General features: G+C 29.8%; 1 protein-coding gene across 2 annotated transcripts in view; it reads left to right on the forward strand.

Annotated features, from left to right (window-relative positions):
* LOC149886788 (uncharacterized) overlaps positions 1–23,631 on the forward strand; it is a 46,040-nt gene that overhangs the window by 727 nt on the left and 21,682 nt on the right. The window contains exons 3-4 of one of the 2 annotated variants that reach the window (XM_090091201.1): positions 7,987–8,295; positions 12,498–12,559. In XM_090091201.1, coding sequence (XP_089947327.1) covers positions 7,987–8,295; positions 12,498–12,559 — 371 coding nt within the window. The remainder of the gene's footprint in view (positions 1–7,986; positions 8,296–12,497; positions 12,560–23,631) is intronic. The other variant, XM_090091202.1, reaches the window with a different exon arrangement.

The raw sequence follows: 23,631 nt of genomic DNA on the forward strand, positions 1-23,631 counted from the left end.
AATAAGAAATCTAAAATCCCACCCTGTATATCAGTAATCTAAAATTTTAAGTTTAAGCTATGGAATGATAAGAATGGTTTGGTTTTTAGAAATCTGAGACAAAAATTGTTACAGCTAAAAAAATCTTTAAGCTTGAACATCCAATTCCAAGTTCTTCTAGAGGTATTAAATATTAATTTTTACCACATTTCAGTAACGACCCCTCTTTTGCAGTAAAAAAATAATTTTGTACTCTCATTAATAACTTAGCAAGTAACATTCTCTGATTGGCTGAAAGATGGTATCTAAGTGAATTTTAGGTTGAGGAATCTAAATTGCTTAAATTGTAAAAGAAGAAATTAAAAAAAGTACCTTTGGTTTTAATATTTAAAGCTAATTTTTACCCATCTCCTCGTTGGCATTATAAAAATCAATGCTAATTCAAAAAGCAAGCAACAGTACTTTACAATTTTCGTTACGCATCTATTTATCTATGAAAAAGCACAAAATATATTTAAAAATGTATTAAAGGGTAGCCGAATTTCTCGCCTTTCTTTTAAAAAACTTATGAAATAGAAAAATTACCAACATATTGACTGTGTCTTTGCTACTATATTAGTAAAATTAAAAAAAGTTGTGTAAAAGCAAGTTTTTTTGATTCACAATAAAGATTCCTTTGTATAAGTATGTGTGCAAAATTTTAAAACTATTCAGCTTTTTAATTATTTTACATCATTGTAAAGAGCTTTAAATCAGTATAACGATTGTGAAAATTTCATAAAAAACTAATGATTCTACTAAAAGTTATGCCCACTTGAGTGACAAAAATTCATTATAAGGAATGCTTAAGAAAACTGCAACCAACTTAAAAAATTAGCGTTCGGCTTAAGCTTGGTTTCCAATAGTTGTAGAAACGTCGTACAACAATCGTGCAACATTCGTTTGATTTGTTGTGCGGTAAATTGTTGTGCAACGCAATGTTTCCATTGCATTGAATTAGCGCAAAAACCTTTCAAAAATGTTTTTGAAAGAAAATTTCCCTTATTAGATGCTCTGGCAAATAAAACAAAGTTGTTGTACAACTGTTGTACGACATTCCTACAACTATTGGAAACCAAGCTTTACGGTGGTTTTATAATAGAACTTCATTGTTTAGTTTTTAGCGCATTACTTTGCCTCGGTTATATTTTTATTCAACTAATAACAGAATATGGTTTTTTTTTGTGTGTTTTTGTGTGTAAATCATGTTTTGAATACTTTAAAAAATCACCAATATTTTAAATAAAGTTTCATTTTTCTAAAAAAACAATTTTTTAATGAATAAAAAAGTCAAATATACAAAAGGTTCATAATCTTGAATCCCCCCCCAACCTCTCCAACAGAAGAATATTTGGTACCTTTACTGCGTGCAAAAATAGAATATGAGCGTGTCATTATTTTTTAACAAAATTTTGCAGGTACATAGAAAATAGATATATAAAATTGATTCAAAAGTTAGAAAAAAGACCCATCATCCCTTCAATGTCAATTCACTTCCAGAACAGGAATGAAGTTTTCAATAGCAATGAAATCACTAAAAACGTTAGTAACTGCAAAAAAAAACAGATTGCAATAAACTTACAACACTCTACTTTTAAAATATTATCTAAGTCAATATAAAATTCTAAAAAAAAGACGAGAAAAGTCCATCCTTTACAACACCTACCTCGAGCACGCGGTGAAAAAATGGTCACAGATTTTAACTTTAAAATCGGTGCCGTAAATCGCAGATACGCACATACCTAATTTGTAGAAACAAGTTTCCGTCATTCTAAATGCACGTCTCATTAATGGCGGTCATTTATAATGGCGGTTTTGTAAAATCGATTATATCATGAGTTAACATTTTTTCTTTCAGTTTTAACTGATCTATAAAAGCCATCTTAAATACATCTATACTTCGCCGAAAAAAAGGTATCTATGTATTGATCTAGTTTATAGATCTAATATGCGTCCAGAATTGGACATAAATCTCTGTAATTAGATGTTTTTTCGATGTCTAATATACGTCTAAAGCATACGCATCAAGTTAGAGTAGTCTCAGATGGCCTAAAAGACGTCTTTTGCTTGCTGAGTTAACAAAGGAAGGGGGGGTAGAGAAAAACAATGAACCTTGTTTCAATATTAAACTGATTGAAAACAACATACTGATGAGAAACTTATTCAATGGTGATAAATTCCCATTGCTACTAGAAGTAAATAAAAACAAAGAGATTGGCAATCTGTTAACTACAGTTTTTTAGATAGCTTAAGATTGTACTATGCATATTGATTTTTTGAGTATGTATAGTTAGTAAGACATTGAACAGTTCTGAATGAAAAAAGCTGTTTTATTACATTTTTTCAATTAGAAAATGTTTTTTTTAATTATAATTAAATGAAAAAATTATGGGGATGTGTTGCAAGATCTAGAGCATGTTCCTATGCAACTTGGAGAAGAGTAAACATGGTTATTACTCACATTTACGTATTAAAATGAGCACGGTTCAATTAATAGTTATAATATAAATAGTAGTGATAGCTCTTGCTATCATAGCTACATAAAACCTTTAAAACAAAAATGACTTGTACTTGTATTTTTAAAGGGCAAACAACTTACACTGAAGAGAAACTGCAGCTTTCAGAAGAACAAATCAAAAAAAGCAAAAATTACTCAGTGTATATTATCAATAAACGAATTAAATGCAAAGTACTTTCAACTTTTTTTGTTGCTACGAATTTAATACACTTAAAAAAAGGAAGCTTAATTAAACAACAAGCAATGTTTTTTAGCTCCGGTGACACATTTATACAAACACAAATAATTGCTGGATTTCAAAACACTGGTTTCTTCCACTTGATAAAAGGGTCAGATCATTTTATTTCGCACCAAACTCTGTGCGACAACATCTCTGCTTTTGTTAATTTTTGCATATTATCATCTAAATTATATAAATAGGTTAAATTTGCAATTTCAGAGTTCAAAGTGCAGCGGTTTAAAAATTATAGCTTTATAAATACTTGCTGGTGGAACCCTTCAATTTCTCGAATGGTAAAAATAGACAACTTTAAAGCCTTTCTACTTTTTTCTAACTTTCAAAAAGTGATTCATTTTTTCGAGAATTACTTTCTGAAAAATTCTGTCTTAAAAATAGTGATTTTTATTAGCTTATATATTAGAAAAAACTATACCCTCTGCAACTTTGGGAAAATTCTTAAAAGTACAAAAAAATGGCAAAATTAAGTAAACCGTAGTATTTTTATATTCACCAACAAATCTTTACATGTTAGTTGACGAATTAGTTACTGTTGTCTACAACAAACGGGCAAAATATAAGCAGCTTGTTAAATTTTAGAAACCAAATAAATCTAAAAATATATAGTCCACTCGACTAAACAGTCTTATTTGCAGCTATTTCGGGATTTGCTGATAGAATGATGTTTTGTGAGCTTACATATTTTGCCTGTTAACTCTTCTAGAAACTCGTTAGGACTTCAAACTATTGTTTCTTAAGAGCATCTATCAGTCTTCAATCATTGCTTATAAAAGATTTCATTTTCTGAATCCCCTACCAGTTCATTTAACTTTTTTTCATTTCTCTCTTTCCCAGTATACTTCTCATATTCATAAAACATACATGGTTTATTTTCTATTGAGCAAACAGTTAAGTCCATCATTAATTTTTCAAATGTTTTAACCATAAGATTTGGATTTTGAAGATAGATAAAAACACAGGCTATGCGCTGGCTAGATTTTCCAGCAACATTACAATGCTGCCTGGCCTTAAAAGAGCAAATGATATCAGTCTCACCTTAACTATACCATTCTTCAAACTGTTTCTGGTAAGCTTCTAAAAGATTGCATAATATGAGTTGCTTCTATATGTACTGTCAACGATTAACTGTTTTTATGCTAATATAATCCTTTGCTCTCGGTAATAACCAGCCATTACTATCATCCTGATAAAGTTAACAATAACTCCTGTGTTTTACAAATGAGATGCTTGAGATTTGTGGATCCGATCTAATCGAAAGGTATCTGATCTTCATAGTGTTAATTCTTGATACTTTTGCTGAGTGGTGCAACCTAGCATTTTTTTATAACTTCTATATCAAACCCTGTTATTTCATAGAATCTCAGAGTTCTCAAATGCTCTTCCCGGAGTATTTCCATCATTGCTGTTACAAAAGCCTACTTTAAGCTGGTCGACAATTAATAACACTCAATTTTCAGTGAATAAAGGCATTGTAAAGTTGTTTTAAATAACTGCATAATTTTTAAAAGGCAGTTATTTACAACAACTTAGAAACAATGTGAAAGAGGTGTTTATGGTGGCGTTGGTAATAACTTTATCAAAAAAGATGTGAAATCTCTCCATAAACGTTCATCTACCACAAACTTTTAATGAGATAGGAGACACTATTTTTACTAACCAGATCACTTGCTAATTTCAAGAAAGATTACAGTGCAATTGGAATCACAATAATACCAAAAGCTTATTGCATACATATCACATTGCAGAAGTAAGGGTTTCAGAGAGTGCTCATTCCGATTTCAAAAAGATTTGGAATAGTTACAAAGTTATTGCTAACCATTGATTCTATGAAAAAAACTTACTATGGGCAGCTGGTGAATATACTAGTAAAGCTTATATTAGTTATAAGTATATTATATGCCCCTAAGATAATCAGTTACAAAGTTATAGCCAATATAATAATGTTAAAAGATTATTTTAGAAGCCATTTTTAAACTTATTAAAATTTGATAAAGAGAGCAGAGGATTGCTTAAATAAATGATTGACGCAATACACTGTCCTCCAAAACATTAGCAACCAAATAAAAAAATGCTTTTTTCTACTTTGAATACTGATTAGAGCAATTTTATTTTTTTAATTACGCTTTGAATACAAAAAATGCTTAATATTACATTTAAGAAAAAAGGTTTGTACATAATAAGACTACTTGAAAATGAATAAACTTGTTTTTTTGTTTTTTTTGGTATTTTAACGCAAAAACGTGGTTCTCCAAAACATTAGCAACTTTTTATTATTATTCACAAAAACTCACGGAAAATCAGCAGTACAAGTGTGGAAATAATGCCCAAGGGAATTGTTGTGTTGAAATTATTAGCACTTAACCAATGAGAATCAACTAATTGTTAATTTTTGTCCAGAGATGGATATGGAGTGTTGCAATTATTACAATATTAATTTAAGATCGCGTATATATGCTGTTATGGATTAGAGTGGCAGGAAACAAGTAGACTTTAGCTTTTCGAGAACGTATTTTAAAAGATTACAAGAAAGGAGTCAAACAGAAGGAAATCGGAACGAAATACTCCATTAACAAGTCAATTGTATGTCGAATGATCAAACGATTTAATAAAGGTAGTCCTTTAGAAACGGAACATAAGGTCGGAAGACCACTCAAAATATGTCGTTTCACCAATCAAAAAATTATTCGTCATGTTAAAAAAAAATCCTTTTGACAGCACTAATGATACTATTAAAAAACTGAAACTTTCCGTGTCTCAAAATACAGTTTGTAGACGGTTACAACTTTCAAGACTTTTGAGTTTTAGAGCAGCAAAAAAACCTTTCATTTCTCAGAAGAATAGAAAAGCTAGAGCTGAGTTTGCATATTCTCATAGAGACTGGACTAGAAATGATTGGAATAGAGTACTCTGGAGCGATGATTCAAAGTAAAATTTGAAAGGTCCTGATGGAAATATAAAGGTACGTAGACCTAAAGGTAAACGCTTAGATCCTAAATACACAAGAGGAACAATCAAGCATGGTTGTGGAAAAAGTGCAATGGTTTGGGGTTGTTTTTCTGGTTTTAGTGGAGTTTGACCTATTTACCGAATAAATGGCATTATGGATCAGTATGTTTATCGTGATATTCTTAAGGAAAAACTAATTCCTCATACTGATAACTACTTTGATTGTAAGAGAATCGGAACTAAATAATTAAAAATTTAAAAAGATTCGAGTTTTATTTATTTTTAAGTTATAGCAGTTCATCAGTAACATTTTTCAAATGTTTCAAATATGAGATTGATTTGAGCTCCAAAAAGAACTTTTTTGTTTGTTTGTTAATCTAATGATTTTTTAAAATCTTTTTTTAAAATTTTAATTTAAGGAATATAGTTATTAAAACTGATTTATTCAAAATATGGCGATGACATGTTCAAACGTCTTTTTCAGTTTGTATTTTCTTTTGTTAAATTTCTGCTTTTAAATGTCACAGGAATTTAACAATGTCAAGGGATTTGCTTCGAAAAGCGTTTTTGCATGCACTGAAGCTAAATCAATTTTACCAAAAAGAGTGTGGTAGCTCTTAAAAATTTAGCGCAATTATCTTCCACCAATCTCAGGTGTTTGATATTTTCAAATTGTAAACAGAAAAATTAGGGTTTTTAATGTTAATTTATTAATTCAATGAATATATCAATACTCTTATCCTAACATTTAAAGGAACAAATTTTAAGTATATAACTCCCCTCATAAGAAAATATATATAACATAGCATAATAATAACATAGCATAAGGTAGCATAATGTTAAAATATCATAATATAAAGACTAACATATCAGGTCTTCCGGAAAGTTTCGTTCGTTTTCGGAATAAAACAATATACAATTTTTCTTAACATCAAGTTTTACTAAATACTGCAATTGTCGTTATTGTTAAAGATTTCTTGCCAGAAGGCAACTTTTATATCTCATTTTCAAAAATATTTTTGCTGCGAAAAATCAAACCAGTGCTTGTTTTAGACCATCTTCACCTTTGAATTTTTTGTTCTTAAAAAACCTTTGTAAGAAAAAAACAAGTGATAGTCGGATGATGCTAAGTCCGGGGAATAGAGAGGTTCCTAACCTACTTCTGCATTTTTTTTACGAGTCCACAAAGCACCATGTGACCTGGCATAAACATGATGCAGTATGATGTTCTTCCTATTTAGCATCGCCGGGCCCTTCTTAGACTGCTTTTTTTAAATTATCCAGTTGCTGACAACTTTTCTCCAAGTTAAGCTTATCGTTTAGTTTTTAAATATTATTTTTTTAATCCTCGAATGTCCTACCATGTTCACAAAATTCTCTTATCTAGAGACAAATTTGATTAAGACGTCGAAGAGAAGGTTTTCCGGGTTCACAATATGGCCTTTTCTGTACAATCTTTTCGTAGGTAAACTCATCCGGTCTAAGAAGGGTTCAACTTTGTTTCCAGCAAGCAACGATGTGCATATGACAAGTCTGTTATTCAAAATTTTCTCAGTTAAATATTTTCTTCCTTAAATGATCTAAAATAGTTTGGTTAGCTTAATTAATCCTTTCCACTAGCTCCGATGTTGTCAGAAAAGGATCTAGCTGAAAAATGGTCTTTCATCAAAGATTGCACAGAACCTAGCTTATCAGAAAAGTTGAAATCACCTGGTTAGACTTTTTCTAACCATCTTTGGTATGTCTTATCAGAAACAGCACCTTAACCTAACACTTTCAATAAATTTCAACATGCTTCTGTTGCATTTCTTCCTCGTTGAAAATCGTATAAAATACAGTGGCGTAAATAAACTTTAGCCAAGGTCACGTCATAGTTTTACTTATTAGAAAAATTGAAATTAACTTTACTTTAGTAAAATTGCTATGTGAGGATGTATACATTAAGTAATAAAAATAGAGAGGTACACATGTGCCAAATAAAACATAAGCTTACCTTTCAAAACTTGTTGTGATAAAAACGCATAGAACTTTCCGGTAAATCTTGTGTAATATAATTTGTTAACCCAAGAACAAATCAGCACAAACAGTAATTATGCAAGTATAACATTTCATGAAACCGGAAAACCCTTTTACATGCTCTAAGTTTAGCCTAAATAATGGTAAATACTTTATTAATTATACATATTATAAATACATGATTAATTATGCATAAAATGACTTAGTTGATATTTACTACATTTTTATTCAATTATTTTATTTTTTAAAGTATGTCCTTCCGATGATGCTGATATTGTACTTTATAATGAGAAGTTGTACACCTCATTGAGGTCGATAAATCAATCACACGATAATCTTTTTATTGATTGGTCCAATTACAATCAATGTGATGATGTTTCCATTTCACTTGATTTTTCAATGGAATTACCTCTAAGTTTGACGTCAATATATTCAAACAATTATTCAAGTTGTACAACAAAGGGTACGTCTTACATAATAAAATCATCATTTAAAGTCGGAATTTTGCAAGCTACGATTGGCTCATGTCGATTGCTTCCTATATATTTGTTAAACCAAGGTTAGTTTTTAGTTTTTTTTGGGTCTCTTTTGATTGTTAAAAAATATGAAAAAGTAATGTACTCTCCTGCTTTTGCCTGAATTTAATGGCATAACCAATTAAATTTTCTTTGTACTTGTGATAATAAATACAGTAACGTTTTGTGTTTCAATGTAAACTGATACAATATCCATTCAGTCGAGGTATTGTTAGCATTTGTTCTAAGGCTTTCTGAATGTGCTTAATCTAATAAATTTTCCATCACTGATAAAGACAAAGTTTGAAGTCCTTTTTATCAAAGATACCACTAATGTCTAAAAACTCAATCTAAAAAGTCTTTTCTGAATTACTGCTCATAATATATTTTTTTCTAAGAGAATTTCCTTTGCTCCTTATCTTATTTTCCAATAGTGAGTACATATAGGAGAGACGGGAAGAATTCGGCCTCCTCATGTATGACCAAAACTAAAGAAGAAATTCAATATTCAGTTCCACAAAAATATTTAATAAATAAAAGTTGACGCATATGCAAATACCTTTCTCAATGCACCGAAGCAATCAGTTTAGAATGCAATATATAGTTTAATACTATCTGTAATTATGAAATTGTATAAAGCAAGCTGATTCTGTTTCTGCTGTTTAGTAAGGCCAATAAACAAGTTAATTAATCTGAGGCCAATAAACAAGTTAAATAATCTGAGGGGTACGTCTCAAAGTAATTTCTTTTTTTTGGCTTTGGATGGGCAAGCAATCCAAAGCTATTGGTTAATAATTATGATTGAAACCATTACATTCATATGCTAAACTGTACCCCCCCCCCCCCCCTTACTACGTATTAATTACAAACACTAGACAGATCTAATGTGAAACCCATTATGTGCAGCTTTTAAAAAATTTCTTTGGTTTTGCTTTTTGAAAAATTTGGTGGATTACATTTTTTGGTTATTTTAACGAATTTTTTAGGAAGCATTGCTATTAAAAAGTTTTTTTCTGATTTCTTTTCACTATAAGTTTTTCAATATGCTTATACATTTTATTAACTCCTCCTTCCAATAGTTGCAAATGATGGAAAAAAGTTATCAGGCACAAAATGCTCTAATCAAATCAAAAAACAAAAAAGGTCCTGGAACTAGTTTACAGAATGAGGCCTTTAACAGAAAGATGACTTTAACATAAGCAATAGTTTATAGAAGGCATTCGATTAGTTTCTATTTTTTCATTAAACGACAAGTCAATTAGCTATTAATTAAATATTTTAAAGTTAGCTCTTATCTTTTATTGAAAAAAAAGCAATGTTTGTGAAAAGTTAATGAATGTTAGAAAAATGCAAAGAAGTCGATAATTTTGATCAACAGAAACAGAATTTGTTCTCAGATGCATATTGGATGCATTTTAAATATCTTTTTGACTGCTGCGACAGAAACAGAATAACTATTAAACACCAATGATCCTATAAAGTTTGAAAAAAAAAGCAAAAATTACGCTCTTGAATTGTGGTGCAATCAGCAATTAAAGATTTCATTGAAACGAAGGATGTTGTAGGTAAAAAAATGTCTAGACAAACGAGAAACTTTAGTAGATCTAATGAAAAACTTTTAAAAGTTGCTCCTACGCGTGATCGTTTAAAATTTAGCGCAAAACTAGCTGAAAGCCTTAGAAAGGGTAGCAGACACAGTAATACAATTTTTAACTGTCAAAAGATATTTAACAAAACCTGGACTACGAGACTCTGTAGCTGTAAGAAAATCATTTTTGCATAAATGAAATTAAGGTATGATAAAACAATTATGGCACTGAAAAAAACCTTGTAAAAAACAAAAAACACACAAAATAATTTATCCTTTTTTTAACTAAAAAATCAAAACTAATAAAGCACACTAAAAAACCCAATTGAAAGCCTTGTTCTGGGTCTAAGTAAAGTTTCCAAGTTTTGCTTATATTTTCCTCTTTGAAATGTTCATTGAGGCAATATCATATACCACATTAAATTTTTCAAGATCTTCAATGCTAATTCTTTTACCTGCAGGAATAGATAGATTCTTTTTTCGTTTGTAAGTTTCTACATATTCCAAAGTTTTAAAATTGTCTTTTAAAAAAAACCTAAAGGCAGTCTTCTAGAACTTCTTTATCATAAGGTTCTCTTTCTTTAAATTTTGTAAGAAGTTCATTGACATTCACTGGTTAGACACTTTATTTTCTAAAATCTGATTGTAAATTACTAGTCTGATTTGGCTCTACAGCATACAATAATATTTAAAAGTTCTTGGTAATGTTGTTTGTCAAGAGATGTCTTCGTGCGGCCTGCAGGTGAAGCTTTATAATCTGCAACAATTTTATGCCGAGCAATTTTCAGAGATTTAAAGAAAGCTATGTGGAAGACAATTAAACTTTAATTCATTTTTTTCACTGACTTTAATAATGTTTGGAGAGATGTGAGAGAATAATCTATCGCCTAAAAAGTCTTTAATTCCTAACTTCTTTTTTAAAGAAGGTTTAAACTACAGAAAAAAAATATTCAAAAGCTACCCCATCTAATCATCAACTTTTAGTGGTTTACGACCACCTACATACCTAATTGACCACAGATTAATAGCCTTAGAAGTACACTAAATGGTAAAATTTCACCTGGTGCATTATCTGATATTATTAAAGAAATACTTGTCTTGAAAGTGTTTCTTATATTTGTGGGGTATTTACTGTCTCTTTTTACCAAACATATTTTGAGCCAAGGTCAACGGTTAAAGTTGTTTCGTCATTTTGTATATGTTGCATGGTGGAACATTTTACATGGTTTTTCTAAGATATTGAATATATTCTTTTAGAACTTTTTCATTATCTTTATTTCTTAGCTCTGGGTGTCTCAGTAAAAATGACTTGATTTAATCAAGGAAAAGATTTTATATTCTTTTGCTTTTCTACCAGAACTATGAGTTTGTTATGGAGATAATTGTTTATGATATGACGTGAATCTTCTTAACCAATAGGAAAGTCCAAAATGACATGGTACAATTGACAAAGGCAGTCTTCTCTAATATGGTGAAATAACAGAATTTACCAAGTTTTAAGCTATGCTCTTCTTTAATTTTGTAACAAATTGTTCTTCGACTAACACCATACTTTGTTGCTTACTATTATGTCAGCTTTTTAGATTTTACATCTTCAAAACATTTGCATTTTCTTTGCATATTCGGTTGTCTTTGTATTTTCTGGTCTTAAGCTCCTTTTTGTAATGACTTGACATCAACATAAAACATTACTAACAATTTAATTTGACCCTAAGTTACCCAAGTATAAAAATGTATGAAACAACTCTGCCCTCATAAAATACTAGCATGAAGTTATAGAAAATATTATTATTGGATGACCGATGACATTTGTGGAAGCTTTGAAAGTTTTGCAAAATTACCATGATATCTACCAAAAAAATACTTTATTTACAAGATTGTTAAACTTTATTTATTTTTTTAACAATATGTTTAACGCTCAGTATACTTCAAACCAATACGTTATAAACATTTTAAGCAGTTTATTCACTTTTGAGATAAAAGTTGCAAGAAAAAAAATTTCTTTTCTATTTTGATGTTGTGACGAAACGAATCGTGTTGCCAGAAATTGCTTTTACAAAACTATTTTACTAGAATTTTGACTCTAGAACAAACCATCAGGTTCTAAAGTGATTTGTATTTGTAGTTAAAATTTTTTTAATTGATAGAGAGTAAAACATCTTTGACATATCTTTGCTGAGTTTAATGTGCGCACCGAGAACCTGGAGAATATTTTTCCGGAAAAGCTCATTTTAATAGTTTTTTTTAATGAAGTTTAATGGATGGTACAAATAAGTTAATGATAAATTGACAGAAAATAAACGATGAAATATGAAATAGATAAAATGAATAGAACTGAAGTAATGACTTGAATTGATGAATTAAAATAATGCTATAATTGTGAGAAAAAAATTGGCATTTAAAAAAATCAACTTCATTTTAAAGTTGAAAAGAACAAGTAAAAAGTAAAATTGTAAAAGAAATACAAGATGAAAGTATGGAATGTTTCAACTAATCCAAATTTACCTATATTTAGTTTATATATATATATATATATATATATATAATCAATTCATACTTTCCCAAACACTAAACAGTTTTAAGGTAGGTTCATAACTATTTCAAATTAAAAAAATGTTACTTTAAATTTAATTTGATAATCTTTTTTTTAAACTTTAGGAAATTTCTGTCCAAAAGGAATATACGATTTACTTCTCTTCATTGGCAACCCAGAAGATGAGGTATTTAAACGAGCATATAAAATATTTGTTGTTTCAGATTGTTTAAGGAAAAATGTCAATTGCAGTAGAAACTCGATATAGCTATTTCTCTTCGCTTTTCTCTGATATAACTTTCTAAATATAGAACAAATTAATTAAAGATATCATTTAAATATAAAAAATGAAGTTTCACTTAAATGTGTTAATGTATTAACTATTGCAAATTTTTATCTTTCCGTGAAGGCGGTGTATTATTTATAGCTTTGTTAATTTTTAAAACGAAGGGTTAGTAGTAGTAATAAGGAAAGTAAGAGATCTAGGGTTAAAAAAAAAAGAAATGAGAAGATTTAGGATGAGGCTTAAGGTCTGGAACTATTTGTCAGGTAAGGGCTAGGTCGGGGGACTAATTGCTTAGAACAGGAAAAGGTTAATTCGTTAAACAGTTTAAGTTGTATTTTCCGTCTAGAGCATTATTCTCTGTTACACAACATACCCAGCAAGCACGCATACGTTGGGCCAACGTCGGGCCGACGTCGAAAAATTGGTTGGCCGATGGTCGGTAACCGACGTTGGCTTAACGTTGATTTGGTAGTCGGCGCGACGTCCAAACCAACCGTTGGACTAACGTTGGCTCAACGTCGGATATCGACGTTGGGCGAGCGTCGCATTCTGGCGTTGGCCCAACGTAATACTTTAATAGTAATTATTATTAAAATATTACGTTAAATATTACTATTAATAGTTTAAATTTGTTTGCAAAATCATTGCTTTTGTTTACCTTTTGAATCAATAGTAAAGTTTTTGCAAACAAATTAAAACTAACTCTTTAATTAGTAAACTATTTCTTTAACTAAGGTGGAACTATTTCTTTAGAGAAAACGCAGCTATTTCTTTAAATAAAGCGCAGCTATTAATTTAAATAAAGCGCAACTATTTCTTTGTAATGTTTATTAAAATGTCCAAATAAGTTAAAGTAAAATTTGGCGCTAAGAAACAAAAGTAAACATTGATGCTGATTAATGAACCAACTTTAATATAATAATTACACAGAGAAAATCAAAATTTGTTATAATAATCATTATAATTAAGTTAAAATAATCATATAAATTATACACATATTTAAACATAATAAAGTTCTTTCTAATTGCTTGGCATCCTAACGAATCATGCATCTTTACTTCGCTTGAGAGCAACTACAACGTTCGAATGCTCCTCGTTATATAATTTGATAGTCTTTGATAATCTTTAATTTGATAATTTTTGATTTTGTATCTTTTATTTGATGAGCTTTAGGCATTGCCATAACTACTGTTAAAATCATAAGTATTATATTATATATATTTGTGTGAGTGTAAAATGCGCATAAATAAAAACAACATTTTTTGTATGTATCACCTGCACAAAAACGGTGAAAAAATAATAGGTTTATTTGTTGATATTGCATTCATTTTGGTCTATACAGAAAATTTTCATGGTCTATACAGAAATTTTCATGGTCTATACAGAAAATTTTCAATTAATAGTATCAGTATTTCACTGCAATAATTAGAGACAAAAAGCTTCAAAACTCTACTATAAAAATACTAAAAGAATTCCAATTACCATTAAAATGCCACAAATATATATAATTAATACACTACCAAATAACTGTTACCTTCTCCCTCTTTAACAGCTGCCAAATGAATTAAAAAATAAACGCCCCTTTGAACATAACTGAAAAAAAAGAACAATTTAAACAAAAGCTTCATTCAGTAAATAATTATAAATGTCAATAAATAATAATGAAACAATAAAAGATAAAAACATACAATACAAAAACTACACAGAAACAAGAAGTTATATAATCTATTATAACTTAAGGACATTTTAACAACATATAATTATAATGCAGATAAGAATTATAATACAGGAATGAGGTACACGTATATTTATTACCAATATCTTATCTTCGTAAAACACATGCATTTGCTAATACCTTTGTAAAATAAAACCATCTACTAAAATTATGTTATCTTTGTTAAACACATGGATCTGCTAATAAATAAATATTTAACATTAATGCTGATCAAAGAAGCATCTTTAACTTTGTACACAGAAAAAAATCAAAATTTGTTGTAACAATAATTATAATTATATTGAAATATTTGTACAAATTATACACATGTTCAAACATCATAATGTTCATTCTAACTGCTCAGCATTCTTACAAATCTTCTATATTGATTTCGCTTGAGAGCAACTTTAACGTTTGAATGCTCCTTATTATACAACTTTTTATAAACATTTGAACTTGCATCTTTCATTTGATGAGCTTTAGACATAACTACAGTTAAAATTATAGGTAATAGGTTATATATATTTGTGTTTGTAGATAACAGTAACATAATTTATATATTTTTATATTTAACAAATAGTCTATATCAAAATAAAAATCTATATTTGAAGTAAAAAAAATAGTTAATGACAAACACATCCAAAAAATATTTAGTTTATACAAATAAAATGCATATAAAACATAAAATAATTTTTTCAATCTACCTGCATAAACATGGCAAAACAACGTGATTTAAAAAATACTAATCAGTACATTTGTTGGCATTTCATTCATTTTGTAGAATACCACAAATGCATATAATAAAATGCAACACTTTATCGGTAATACTTATTAAGTACTGTCAAGTAATGAACTACTAAAGACTTAAGTGGTTAATAACTATTTAGACTGAAGAGTTATTAACTACTTAAGTCTTTAGTAATTAATAACTCTTTAATTGTATGTAACATACTATATGATACTGACTGCTTCAGCAGCTCCTGCAGAACTATCTAATAACAAGTTTTAGTTTAAGTATTGAAAATGTTCTCTCTTAAATTTTAAAAAGTTACATACATTTTTCATTTTACTTTAACATTTTAGTGCAACTGAGTAAGCAAAGCCTTATGAAAAATAATCGGTCACACTTACTATCATTATTCAGGTTGTTCAAAAAAATTATAGATGAAATATTAATGATTTGATTATTTCATTCTTTTATCTTGTAATTAATTATACCGACATGTGTGCAAGAATTTTGCAAATAATGTGAACATTTTTAACAGCTTGAATCCCGATTTTGTCTCTACGTTAATTTTTTTACTACTTGCAGCTTATATGGTGGAATCAGGACCTCATTTGTTATTCATTTAAAAGTTGATGGTATGGTAGTGACAGCTATGGTAGAAACGGGATGTTCAAGACAATTTCAAATAAAAATTTCCAACCCAAAAATTGACGTAGATGCTTAAACTCTCCAAACGTTTGAAGGAAAGGTTCATCATCGCATTAGATCAGCGGTCGTGGCTCTAAAGCATGTGCTGAAGTTATGCTAGAGGATTTCGAAGCATTTGGAGTTGCTATGATGCTTGGAATGAGTTCAGTTAAGTTACTAGGAGGTGTTTCCCTTTCTCCAATGGGAAAACGAAGTTTGGTTCGAGTGTGGAACAGCGGTTTCGAACAAAAAGAAAGTCATCAAAATTGAAATTAAAAAGAAAGATCATGCAACAATTTTTAATGGTGTTGAATGGAGAGTCAAATAGAGATGGAGAAATGGAGAAAGCCCCGCCTGGTTCTATAACAAAGTTGCTTAGTACGGAATACCAACATGCGCTAAAGCAGACTATGAAAACGAACTGCAGAATTGGATTGATCGAAAATGGTTATTAGAGCATGATGAAAATGAAATAGGGTCGCCCAAAGGGAAAATTCCCTTAAAGCTATCATTCAATGAAACAAAGACAACAAAACCCGACCTGTTCTACGCTGTAAAGAAGCTAACGATTTTATTGAGGCATATCGAAGAGATGCAGATGTGTGTGTGTAGAAAAGCTTTGGGAATGGAGAAGATATGGTTGCAAACCAGCGATTATTTATTTTCGAAAGTAAATCTTTCAGCAGCAACAGTCTTAGAGTTTTTTTCGTTCTTGGAATCATAGATGAAATATCGGCAATTTGATTATTTTTTTCTTTACATTACTGATTATCTATGCAAAGCATATGTGTGCCATATTAACTAAAAAACGTGCACCTATTTTATGGTTCGACTCAATTGTTAAATTAGTTATTATATAGATACTGAGAATAATATTTATCCTAACAATTGCATAAGCACTCTGCATGGTCAAGCAAAAATTTGTAAAACAGTTAATAAAAAAGGAAATTAGCTTGAATAGCAATCCACCGGTATTGCAACATTATAAATACAATATTAAGAAATACTATCATATAGTTTGTCCCTATTAAAGCAGCATAGTAAATATAATTTTTTTCCTACTATTTGTGGCTAATTCCACTTCTGTTATTTATTCAACGTCTAAATTAACACATGATAATTATTTAATGAAGCAAGGTTTTTTACAATAGCTTCTGCGGTTAACAATGGTAGAAACGGGATGTTCAATTTTTCTGACATCATTCTGGCTACATTTAAAAAAGCTAATGGCTGCATTTAAAAAAGATAATCTCCAAAAAAGCTACCACTATTTCAAATGTATCTCACATCTTTAGCAATTTCGCTAGTTATCCAGGGCAGATCATAAATAAATACAATGAAACAATTAAAAATTTTAGTGTCATGTATAAGGGTCTGCGTATCGAAACATATTGTATTATGATACGATACGATAAGGTATCGGAATGTGCGTATCGTAAGTTTTTTTATATTACGATAATATCGTACCCAAAAAGTTTGCACGATAAAGTTTCGATATTTATCGATTCATTACGATATTTATCGGTCAATTACCTAAATATCGTAACTCATATCGTAACTCAAACGATAACGATACTTATCGATTCATTACGATATTATTTTTTCCGACTAAAAAAATAATTTTTTTAAAAACCTAAATACTGTCATAAAATTGCTGACAAGTGCACTATTTAATGTAAAAAAAAAGAAATAAACAAAACTTTATTTGTAATTTTGATTTTTTAATTTATTCAAGACTTAAGTTGAAGCAAAAAGCAGCTAAAAACAAAAAATAATTTTTTACTTGATAAATTGTTGACGTGACATGTTTAACACGTTAAGGTTTGTGCCTGTGACTTAATATAAGAAAAAGATTAAAATTTAATCTCAAAGTCAAGGTTTATTGAAATCACTAAATCACTATATGGCAAATTTTATAAACTTTAAGCAGTAAAATAAACCAATGACGCCACTAAGGCAATGAACCAATTTAAGTTAGTCATCCATTTCAACTGCTGATGTAAGAGTTGAAGTAGGAAGTCCCTGACTTGAAGCAGCTGAATTCTGAGAGTTATTGGTAGAAGCCTCTTCAAACAATTCTTCTTTTTCATCCCGACTGGTTAGAAGCCATCTTTTGATCTGGACCTTAGGGTAGTTTTGCTGAATGTACAACAATTTTTCAACTTGTTCAGGCTGCAATTTTGTTCTTTTATAAGAGACAATTCCACCACCGGCACTAAAAGCTCTTTCTGAAGATGCTGAGGAAGCAGGTACACATAGCCATTTTTTAGCAGCTTGAGCAAGGAGAGGAAATTTGTATTTATTTGCTCTCCAAAATTCCAGCACGTCCACACCAACAACCCCTGGGAGTTTTTGAAATATTTCCCATTCAGTGACAATGTCCGACTTTGGAGGTGGAGCCGGACCAAAATAGGAAGTCATAGGTGCAGGAGCTTCTTCCATTCCAACATTATAGAAAGGATCATCTTCCGAAACATGACCTTGGATTTCAGCATGTAACCGTTCATTAAATAATGTTGTTGCAGCAATCCATTCCTGATAAGCATTGGATTGAGTAATCAGTGCCTCATAGACTTCATCAAATCCACCCAGTTTTTTCAGAGCTCTTCCCTTGTACAAGGGATTAAGCAAGTTGGCAACAGAGTAAAAAAGGTTTTGACAACCAATGTCCGGAAAACGAACATCCAAGTTTTCCACCAGCTTTTGGTTAAACATTTGTGCTGTTGGTGATCCCGCACCAGCCTTGATGAAATCCAAATGGAGCTGAGGATACGACGCATTTTTACAATGCTTTCCAACATCATAAAAGTTGAATTCCAGCGTGTTTTCACAGGAGTGATGATTTTCACAAATTTCAACTTATCCTTGCTAACAACATCACTGTCATCAAGCAACAGCTTTAGCTAAAAATTAAAATAGAATTATAAGAAACATAACATAAAAGTTGATTAGTACTATTTACTATAATAAAAAACTGATATTAACTATGTTATGTTTTTACTTTTTAAATGTTAACATTTTATCAGTTGAAAAATTTTGTCACACAAAGTGTACTAAGAAGTTTATATTGCGCTTGTATTGTATTAAACTATAAACTAAATTACTATAAAAGCGAAGAAAGATGTTAAACTAGTTACCTCTTTTTTAATTCTTTGCTCAGACAAAGATGACTTGTGGCATCTTGAACTTAATTCAGTTGCTCTTTGGATTGCTTCGTGAAGATCCAAACTGTCAAAACCTTTTGTTTCTTTGACAGTTGCTTCAACTGCCAAATTCAAAAGATGATCAGCACACAAAAGAGATTCATCTACAAAATTGCACTTGTTAATTGCCGCCTTCATATTAGCGGCTGAATCATGGACACACACAACGGACGAAACTCCATTATTTCCGACCAACTCTGAGACATTCCTGTAAAGCAAAGTAAAATTAGTTGTTTGCTTTTTGATGTTTTAAAATATAAACTAATACTTTTGTTGTTATTTTAGATATAAATAAAAGTATTAATTTGTGACATTAATTTTAAACTAAATGGTGGATTTTGCTTATCTAAATAATTCAAACGATTAACTTAATTTACAGAAATTTTAACCTAATAAAAATTAAATACTAAAACATACTTATCCAGAAGAAGAGCAATGGCTTCAGCTGTATGTCGTCCGGAAAACGGAGAAACTCCAATCACAAACATCCTTAATCGGAAGTTTTCACTCACATAGTGCAATGTACTGGCTTGGTATGCATCATTGTTTTTACTTTGCCAGAGGTCAGTTGAGATTGCAAATCCAGCGGTCTTTGGCAATTCCTCCTTTAGAATGTCATCCAAACAGATTTTCACATTTTTGTACAACAACGGCAACCTAAAATTAAAATAAAAATTATTGGTATTTCTTGTTACATATCAATATGGTTACCTACTAAGATAACCCAAAAAAAAATTGGTGTGGATTGGTCTTAAAAAAGTAGCTTTTTAAAAAATTTAGTTCTCTTGGAACTCCCATTGAATTGACTCCCCACAATAAAATTTTATTTAAAACAATTAAAATTTTTTGTACTTGAACCGGGAGTATGTTGTTGCAGCCTTCACATTCATTTTTGGGTTGCAGTAGTGAACAAAATCTTTAAAAGCTTCATGTTCAACCAAATAGAATGGCAAATTTAAACGGGCCAAAAACTTGACAATTTTAATGTCTCCTCTGAGCTGTTCGTTGTCTTGTGGCTTGTATTTGACCCAATGCTTTAGATTTTGGACCTTTTCTGCTGATGGTCCGGAAAGTCTTCCTCGTTTAACTCTACTGCCCAACATTAATGGTGTCTTATCATCTCGGACCTGCTCATAAGCCTCGTCTTCATTATAGGTCTAAAAATTAATATGAAACCCATTTAAATACCTAATATTGAAACATTCATCAGCATTTATCAAAAGTTATTGATATTTATCGTTAAATCTTGTTAAATCTTGGTATTGTAATAGTAATAATAACTAACACATATGAAAATAAAAGTTAATATTTAAATTAAAAAAGTAAAAACGTTTGTAAACTTTATTGCACCTGTTTTAACTCATCAAAAGCAACATGGCGATTTTCCTCCAGGGCTGCAAACTGAACAGGATGCTTCCTTGTCAAATGTGATCTCATGCCAAATGTGCTCCTGTCCGCCAACTTCCAAATTGCAAAACAATACTTGCATTTTGCTGTAACAAGTCGCTCTTCATCTGGTGTAGTACTGACCTCTTCATCAAAGTGATTCCAAATTTCGCTCCTTGACCTTGGCATTCTTCAAAATGTTGTTCAATTACAAATTTAATACTAATTCAAACTAAAATTTTAATATCTTTCCTTATAAAAAAAAATTTATTTTAAGAGCCTAATTATGTACATCTAAGTAATTTAAAGAGTATCCCAAAAACCTTTTCCCAGAGAGTTTTTAAAAACGTTTTTATTACAATTAGCAAGTTAATTTTGGTTCAGTAGAACCGTAATTAAAACCGTAACCAAAACCGAAACCGAAGTTTGAGTGAAGCCGAAATCGAAACAATCTGAAACATGAAAGCCAAATCATTATCAAAATAACATGAAATAACTATTTTACTTAACAGTGTCTCATAACTCATTACAAAAACTTATATATTATTCAAATGCATCTATCTATCGATCGATATTGTAGTTTTCTCGCAACACATCGATGAGATGACAACAATATTCTCTTCAAACAAAAACCTATCTTTACAAATTTAGTACTTCTTTTTTACCAGACAATATCCCTCAAAAACGTCATAAAAACCAACAAGATTACGGAATTAATAATTTTGATAGTTGTTACAAACAACTATCAAAATTATTAACATAACGTTCTAACAAATTTCGCAACGGAACAACTTATCTTTATATATCTCTATAGAACAATCCAACTGTTTATTTTTTTAAATAAAAACATACCGTTGTGTGACCTAACAAAGTTCTATGCTTTAAGAAAGTCCTAAGTTAAAAATTGACAAATTTTGAAGATTTTTGTTATTATTATCAAATATATATATATATGATAATAATAACAAAAATCTTCAAAAACTCCATAACTATGACATTTTTTTATCATTCAAATTTGTTTGAACAAATAAATATTTGAAAAAATAAAATAGATTTGTTTTTGTAATGATTTATGGGACATAAGGCATTTAAATGATCAGTATGTAACATGATTTGATAAAAAATAGAACATGTGAAAATATTTTAATATTTGATGATCGCTTAAAGAATGATTTGAGAATAGTAACTTGATTCAATTGTCACGTGATTTCAATTAATATTTACTTCAATTTTTGTAATTGATAATTGATTTACCCACAAACGATTAAAACATCAATATAATTAGGAAATCATCATGATCCCACACTAAATAAAAACAAGTTTTCTAAACTTAAAGAAAAAACCTCCCTATAAAAAGTTTTGGTTCATTACAGTAGTAGTTTGAACCGTAATTTTGCCCGAAACAGAATAAGTAAAAGGTTGTCGAAGCAGAAATTTTGAATTCGGTTTCGGCCGAAACCGGTAGCGAAAGTTTCCATTCGCTACAATTAGCGGCAACATTTCAGCTAGACGATATTTTAATCACATAAGTATTTTTTATTATTAAAAAAGCGGACTTTAATAATGAGTTTTAATCGAATAAACCACAATTGTTACGAATATTTAAAGAATAACTTTTTCTTTTTTAAAAAAATAAAAATATTTTGGAGCGCTTACCGTGGTGTGACCTAACAAAGTCCTATGCTTTAAGAAAGTCCTAATTCAAGAAATGACAAGTTTCGTATACATAAAATAAACATTTAAAGAAAAAAATTTAGTTATTTTATCTAACTAGATATCTAGTTTAAACAACAGAATTATTTTCCGCAAATGATTCTTTTATATATACGAAATTTGTCAATTTTTATTTTAGGACTTTCTTAAAGCATAGGACTTTGTAAGGTCACACCACGGTATGTTTTTATTTAAAAAAATAAACAGTTGGATTGTTCTCCTAACTGTCTGAGCCGTTTTTAACAACTTAATCTAAAAAACGGCGTTAAAAAATAGGCGATTATTATTTTTTATCAATATTTTAATCAATAAATTGAGAAAATATATTGCAAAATATTTTAACTTAACATTTAGTTAAATCTAATACAAAATATTGTAAAATATCTAATATAAAACAACTTAACATTTAGTTATATCTAATACAAAATTTTGTAAAATATTGAAAAGTTTTGAAAACCAAACGATATTTTATCGGAACGTATCGTACATATCGAAACTCAAAAATATCGTTATACAATTTTTATCGATGAATTATGCGATATTTATCGCTAAAAGCGATAATGATATCGTGCATATCGAAACCCAAACGATATTTTATCGGAATCATATCGTAACATATCGGATATACCAATTCATATCGAAACCCATTATCGTAAAAAATATCGGTTAGTTTCGATATTTCGATAACGATACGCAGATGCTTAGTCATGTAGTTCGCATCCTGCAAGATTCATAATCTTAAACTACTGCTGAAAAGAAACTAAACTTTTTTTAAGTATATTGTCTTTACTATTAACCGAAATCGATGCAGAGATCCAAGATTCCGCAGCGTTTTTTTGGCATAAATTCCAATCATTAAGTGCAATGTAAGAGAGTTCAATAATCATCTCAAGGATAGAATTTTTTTGATAATTATCTTTGGTAAGTATTTTAACATAGTTTGATGATACTCATCCGCAGAGACAAAAAATAGGGCGCATCGAAGAAGTTATTGTGGAGCGCAACATTAATGAGTCGATTTCTTAACCGGCCCTAGATAACTAGCTAAATTGCTAAAGATGCGCGATACCGTCTCAGTCAATTGAAACTGCTACAGAATAATGATTGCTAATTTTTCGTACACAAATTAGATAGGGTAAACTGACCTATATCTGCTCACATCGTACTTACTGCTTTAAAAATAAAAATTCATGTAGTGTTACATGAATAAATAAGTAAACATATAAATAGGAATATTTAGGGGTGGATGTAATTCAAAATAATTTTTGAGCAAAATCAAACTTGATATGTGTTTAAGCATCAGTTTTTCAGATGCTTAAACACATATCAAGTTTTTCAGATGCTTAAACACATATCAATTTTTGAGACTTAATTCTGGCCACTTCTTACCTAATTCTGGCCATCGGCTAGATTTAAACATAATTTCTTTTATAAATTACATGTTTTTAAACAGAAAAAAATTCAACTGAAAGAAGAAACATTACATAAGCAAGAAACAGGAACACCAATATTCAAGTTAAAATAAAATTAAAAGAATAATAAA

The sequence above is a fragment of the Hydra viridissima genome, unplaced genomic scaffold (genome assembly GCF_058129835.1).
Source record: "Hydra viridissima isolate aposymbiotic clone 2 unplaced genomic scaffold, HvirCarnegie_v1 scaffold_6, whole genome shotgun sequence".
Taxonomy (NCBI): domain Eukaryota; kingdom Metazoa; phylum Cnidaria; class Hydrozoa; order Anthoathecata; family Hydridae; genus Hydra; species Hydra viridissima.